The sequence below is a fragment of the Chrysochloris asiatica genome, unplaced genomic scaffold (genome assembly GCF_000296735.1).
Source record: "Chrysochloris asiatica unplaced genomic scaffold, ChrAsi1.0 scaffold00039, whole genome shotgun sequence".
NCBI lineage: Eukaryota > Metazoa > Chordata > Mammalia > Afrosoricida > Chrysochloridae > Chrysochloris > Chrysochloris asiatica.
This window is the reverse complement of record NW_006408557.1, coordinates 18,603,056-18,609,263: the sequence shown is the minus strand read 5'-3', so window position 1 is coordinate 18,609,263 and position 6,208 is coordinate 18,603,056. Positions and strand designations below refer to the sequence as shown.

The following is a 6,208-nucleotide window of genomic DNA, read 5'->3' as shown; positions in this document are numbered from 1 at the left end:
TTTTCACTCTTCTTCTTGAGAAATTTCAAGATGCCACTGTTGGTCGTTTTGACATAATTTAGGATTTAATTTTCGGCTTATTTCCTTTTTTGTCTGCTGCTCCCACTCCACAATCCCTGTTCAGGTCTTTTTTGTAGTTGTAGCCAGTTCATGGCCGGCTGTGGCCATTTGATTTTAATTGGACACTGTGTCTTTAAATTTCAAGGAGATCTGTGCGCATGCATAGTAGAACCCTCCGAGGGTGGGTCTGCGGTGTCCACTAGCTTAGGCACCCATATATGCACCAGAATGGAGGTGCTCAGACAGCAAGGGACCAGTGAACATATACCAAAAGAAAAGAATGTCAACACCTTTATCTCCGCGGTTCTGCCAGGCATTCGTGGCCGCTCCGATCCTTCCCCCGCTTGGCCTCACACAAGATGGCTGTGCCCGGAGCAGCTGAGCATCCCGGACTAGAAAGCAATGGATTTCTTGCCTCTACCACAAATTCCCCCAGCTGTAAGCCTTCCAACTTTCTAAATATTCCTTTATATGTGGTTCAGAGTTCTGGGAGCATGCCCTGAGCCTGCTGGGTCAGGTATTCTGTGTTGTTGCTGATGGAGCTCTTTACTGCACTTCCACCCGAACCGCTATCTTGTTTGTTCTCCCCAACTTGCTTATTCTTGTAGTAGCCAATCATACAGCCATTTTTGTTTTGGGACTGTATTGTCTTTAAACAGCTGATTTCTAAGCATGTGTTCTTCAGGAATTAACTGTTACAGAGAACAAATCACTTGGTAACAGATGTTTGCAGTACATGATTGATACCTATAAACTAGAAGCTACTTAGACTTTTCAACAGGAAACTAAAAGGTATTCCCTGCCACACAAAAAATGCTGCTTTGGCTCCATAAGTAGGACCCAGAAGGCTGGGTCTCTGTTTTGACATCCTTGATGATCTGTAGAGCACAGGAATTCTTACTTATTTGATTGAGGACTGTGAGACCTGGCCATCAGGCTGGGCTCCAGGCTGGCATTCTGTTTTATGTTACTTTGATTTTCCTCTCTTCCTCAGTCATAGTGCCGCCAGGTGTGTGGTTAGAATGTCTCTTTGCCTTGTAGATTCTGGAGCTGAAGCTCTGATGCAGCTTCCTACCTCTGGTGTTAGTCAACTCTTGCCTCTCTATATCCTTTTTGTAGCCTACTTTAGGGCTAGCTGATAGTTTAAGGACAGACAACAAGCAGTAGCAAACAGGGATAGGGAGAGTGGAGGGGCAGGTGGATGGGTGATGCAGCTTTACCGGCTACTCGGCAACAGTAATACGTTTTTTAAACTTTCTTTGTCAAAGTAATTTCTGGGGCTGATAAAGTTATAGTGAATGACCGTGAAGAACTGTGTCTAGAATAAAGAGTATAGGGATGGATTTGTAAGGTAGGTGTTTGACAGAGTGGACCTGCTGGTCTCAGTCATCTGCACAAGTTCAGAAGGTTGGACTAGATGATTGTGGTACCTTCTGGCTCTCAGAATTCCCTGCTACCCAACTTCTCCTCCACTGCTTACCTTAGCTTTCCTGACTTGGCCTTCCATGCTGCTCTGTGGCCTTAGCCCATGAGGGCTTTATGCTTCACTGTCTGCCATAAAATTTGCATTCATAAGAGTTCATTTGTGTTCACTTTATTCTGAATACGTTTGAATGAGGCTGGAGATGCACCTTGGTTAAAATATGAGCACTGATGATTGTGAGGGTTGTTATTACTCTTAACTTCTCTTGACTGGATATCATCCTAGCCAAAGCATTATATGCTGAAACATGCAGGAACTTCTCAGGAGCTAAGGATCAAGGGGGTTATTTCTTCACAGCCCCTTTGTGGGGCTCATCATCTCTCAGGGAGGCTCTTGGAGGATCCTGCAGCATTTGTGGTGAGCCAGAGATGGCAGTGGCATGTGACTAGATCTGCCTCTGCTGTCTTCTCTCCCTGGGAGAAGACGGGTACCAGGAACCTCCCCTCAGATTGCTGCTCTTTTCAGAGTCATGGGTAGCCTCTATTCCCAACTTAGGGGAGGGAGAAAAAACCAGGGAACCTTCTATGTTTCGGTCTCCCTCTGTCCTAGCTGTCTGTGGCTACTGTTCATCAACTTTAGCTTGTCTTCCCTCCCCGACTCACCATTTCTCCTCACTTCCTTGTTCCCCCTGAGCCAGACTTACATTTCAGTGGCGTAGATTGAGTACTCTCTATACAGATTAAATTGTGATTGTCAACCACCCTGTTCAGCTGGGCAGTGAGTTCTACATCTGTGTTTGTGTCAGGTTCCTGTATTTCCCTCTACCCCCCAAATCTTTCTACATCCTTGAGAAGTTTCTGCATGTTTCATAGTATGTGAGCCTTTTTGTTGCTCTTGTTGTGTGCTGTGGAGTCAGTTCCAACTCACAGCGACCCTGTACAGGGTTTCCAAGGCTGTAAATCTTTACGTGAGCAGAAAGCCTCATCTTTCTCCTGCGGAGCAGCTGGTAGTTTCGAACTGCTGACCTTGAGGTTCGCAGCCCGATTCGTAACCACTATGGTACCAGAGCTCCTTGAGCCTTTTTGTAGGAGCTATTATTGGTCACTTGTAGGTTGCTTTGAACAAGTGTATTTTATCTGGAGTTGAAGAAAACTTGACACACTGAGGAGGATTTTTGTGGGTGTTGAGAGAGCTTGGGCAAAGACCACATCTCTTTTTGTGTTAGAAGTTTAATATATTACAGATATATTAATGGTACTTGTCTCACCCTTTTTAATCTTACATAGGTCAACGTATTGAAGCTTACTGTGGAAGACCTGGAGAAGGAGAGAGATTTCTACTTTGGAAAGCTAAGGAACATTGAATTAATTTGCCAGGAGAATGAGGGGGAAAATGACCCTGTATTGCAGAGGATTGTGGACATTCTCTACGCCACAGATGTATGTGTTGACATGAAGGTGTTTCCTCGGTTTGCCCATGGGGGGGGGGGGGACACCCATTTTATCTGCATGTTTTATTTATTAAATGTTGTCTTGCTCCAGTGTAGCATTCATCAAAAGGCCACCTCTACATAGCCGCAGTCCTGTCTTGATGTCTGTCAGCCTCTGAGGCAGGAGTAGGACTAGGAGCTGGCTGGCTAGCTGGCTCTGCTTTGCTAGTTTGTGGCCACTGATAGGTGGTGGGTGCCAGAGACCATACCCCCCCTCCCCCCCCATCTAAGACCCCTCAGCCCGAGGGCTCCATTTCATCAAGGCCTCAGGACTGCCTTGGAGAATGGTCCTTCTCTTGTGTGTGCTGCCCCACAGCTCTCAAAGTGTCCCTTTACGCCTCCTTCCCAGGACTCAGCTGGTTTCCATTCTCTCATAGTACTTGGTTTCCTTGGGCCTACGTGCACGACACAGCTGAATCTGCTATTGTTGATCATGACGTGCTAGCTGCTCAGGAAAGACAGACTTTTCCTAGTTCAGAACTTGGCATCTTGCTGTGTTCACTATTGAATGATCTTAATTATGCAAGCCTAGTTCTGCTGTGGTGCTGCAGGATAATACACTGGACTGCAAGGTTGGCAGTTCAAACCCACCAGCCACTCCTCGGAAACCCTATACAGGGTTGCTATGAGTCGGAACCGACTCAGTGGCATTTAACAGCAACAGCAAGGTCTAGAGGATCAAGTCAGAATTTACATCTAACTTTTTTATAGTTTTTGTAGCACACTGTGCAAGTATAAGGTATTGTTAATGCTGTTCTCAGTGTCCTTTAAACTTGTAAATTTTGGAAGGAGTTAAACTGAAAGTTGATAGATTAATAAATATTTTAGGCTTGTTCCGTGTTAGATAACAAAACAAAGCCTGATTAATCTGAGTAGTTTTTTTTTTTTTTTAATGTTTTATTGTGAATTATGTGATAGTTTACATGGGAGAGCATTAACAGCTTTACATTCATCCTATCGTATATCATTTCATTGCCATGATTACAATCCCATTCATGCATCATCAACCAACCAAAGGGTATATCCTACAAGCCTGCCCCCACCCCGCACTCCCCCCACCCTACTCCTGGTCAGCAGCACAAAGACCCTCCTTCTCTGGGTCTAGAGTCCCCAGCCACTCCATCTCTCCACGTTATCATCTCTGCCTCCATCTCTGGCGTCACTGCTTCTCTGGGTAGGGTCTCACACTCGCTCTTCTTGGTTCCAGGGACCTCGGTTCCTGGGCTGCATGGTCAGTCACTCCCCTCCTTTTGCTACAAAACGTCCACCTTTACATTTCCAACTCTCACAGTCAGTCCTGATAACAGTTATTCACCAGTGTACCACAAGGGACTGAGTAATGTTTTTATGGACTACACAGCTTAGTAATGCATCTTTAGAGATTTATTTACTTATTTTTTATACAAAAAGATGAATGTATGAAAGAGAAACCTGAATTGTTGGTAGTGTAATCATTCCTTGCATAAGTACCTGTCAGTGTGAGTGTGTATGAGGGTTGGAGTGAGGAGGAGTGTTGGTCAGTCTGCTGCTGAGGGTGTTTTTGCTTAAGTCTGATTCCTAACATGCCAACTACTTCTGGGACTTAATCACTCAATCAAAGAAGAGCTAGTTGTGTAGGGCTTACTTAGAGGAAATGGTATAGTGCTACATTTTATGAATGATATTTTTATGGTAAATTTTTATTTTCAAACAACTTTATTGAGTTACAATGAATGCATGTTTCAAATGTGCATTTTGATAACTAGACATATGTGGAATAATCAGTCATCAATGCACATAACTGTCACTCCTAAGAATTGAAGAATACATTTGATTGTGCTCAGTTTCTGCTTTATATGAGATGTGATTCCACTGCTTAATAAATAACATTGTGATCACCTATCCTACGTTAAATCAGGGCTTCGAATTGGTTCGGTCGAATCTGAACAGACTCAAATTTGTAAAATATCTGTGTAATGCACTGATGACAGGAATGGGGACAATGGTGAGTGGAAGCCCTGGAATGGGAGCCTTTGAAGAGGCATAGTGAGTCCTTTTGGGAGATTAGATCATGCCAGGACTGGAGAACAACACACATCTGAAGTGGGGCGGTCTTCTGCCATCTTTGAGCTAGGTACTACTGTGTCTGACTCTGTGGTCTGGAGATTTGGTTACTATGCAGTGTGCACTCTGCCCACGTATAAAAGAGAGATTAAGTTTCTGGCAGGTTGTTGACCTGCAACTTGTCTTGTTTTGGTTATCATTCCGGTACATCCTCATTTTGCAAATTTGAGTCCTTTCGGTGTCGCTTCATTAGCCATAACTGATCTGAGAAGAACCAGATTGAAACCCTGGGTTAAATGCCAAGTGCATGATGGAGACAGGAGGAACCTTTGACTTAGAGAGGCTTTAAAAGTGAGCCAAGTAAGCCCACAGTAGAAAGTGATTCTTCGTTCAATGTTGAGTAATAGCCTACCCTTTTCCTTTTCTCATTTTAGGAAGGCTTTGTGATACCTGATGAAGGGGGCCCACAGGAGGAACAAGAAGAGTATTAACACCCTGGACCAGCAGAGCACCATCTGAATCCATCACTCCAAATCATGTGTAAAATACTCCCTTTTATGAATCTTAGAGGACTCACTGGTTTCTTTTCTTAAGCAAAAAGTACCTCTTCTTAAAGTGCACTTTGCAGAAATCTCACTCCTTTTTCCATGAGTTTGAGTTAGGAGCTTTTATCGTGTGGCAGAACAGTATTAGCATCGAGTGGGCTCACCTAGAGAACACAGAGGCTGACTGACCATGGGGCTCACCATGTGGTTGCTGGAGAAGTGTCCATAGAGAAATGGAAAGACTGAATGAAATTTTAAGCTAATGTGAAATCTTGGCAGAGAACTTTTAATAAATAAATGCCTTAAGAGTATTTAAAATATGCTTCCATATTTCAAAATACCAAGTGTAACTTGACAGGAGATTTTGTGTGTTTGATATTGTTTGGAAAGGAAGGGCCAGACCTTGGAACCTTTTTTTGGAACCTGCTGTTGCTAGGCCTTGTTAGGGCTGCTTGACTCCTTGGAGGCCTAGACATTGGCCCAGTAGGAAAGGGTTTCTCTGTAAAGTCATTTAGTGTCACTGATCAATTGCATTCCTGCTAAAAACAAAAGAGGCATTGTTGTCCAAATGAAGAGAAGAGTGTATTTCAGCTCTGAGATGTTTGAGTTAAAGAGCTTGATTTTCAGTGAGCATTTCTCCTCATGATT

At 43.8% G+C, this 6,208-nt stretch overlaps 1 protein-coding gene across 1 annotated transcript in view; it reads left to right on the top strand.

Moving 5' to 3' along the window:
• MAPRE1 (microtubule-associated protein, RP/EB family, member 1) overlaps positions 1–5,775 on the top strand; it is a 53,788-nt gene extending 48,013 nt beyond the window's left edge. The window contains exons 6-7 of the mRNA XM_006860688.1: positions 2,770–2,922; positions 5,450–5,775. Of these exons, the coding sequence (XP_006860750.1) occupies positions 2,770–2,922; positions 5,450–5,506 (210 nt within the window). The 3' untranslated portion in view covers positions 5,507–5,775. The remainder of the gene's footprint in view (positions 1–2,769; positions 2,923–5,449) is intronic.
• The last annotated feature ends 433 nt before the right edge of the window (positions 5,776–6,208 follow it).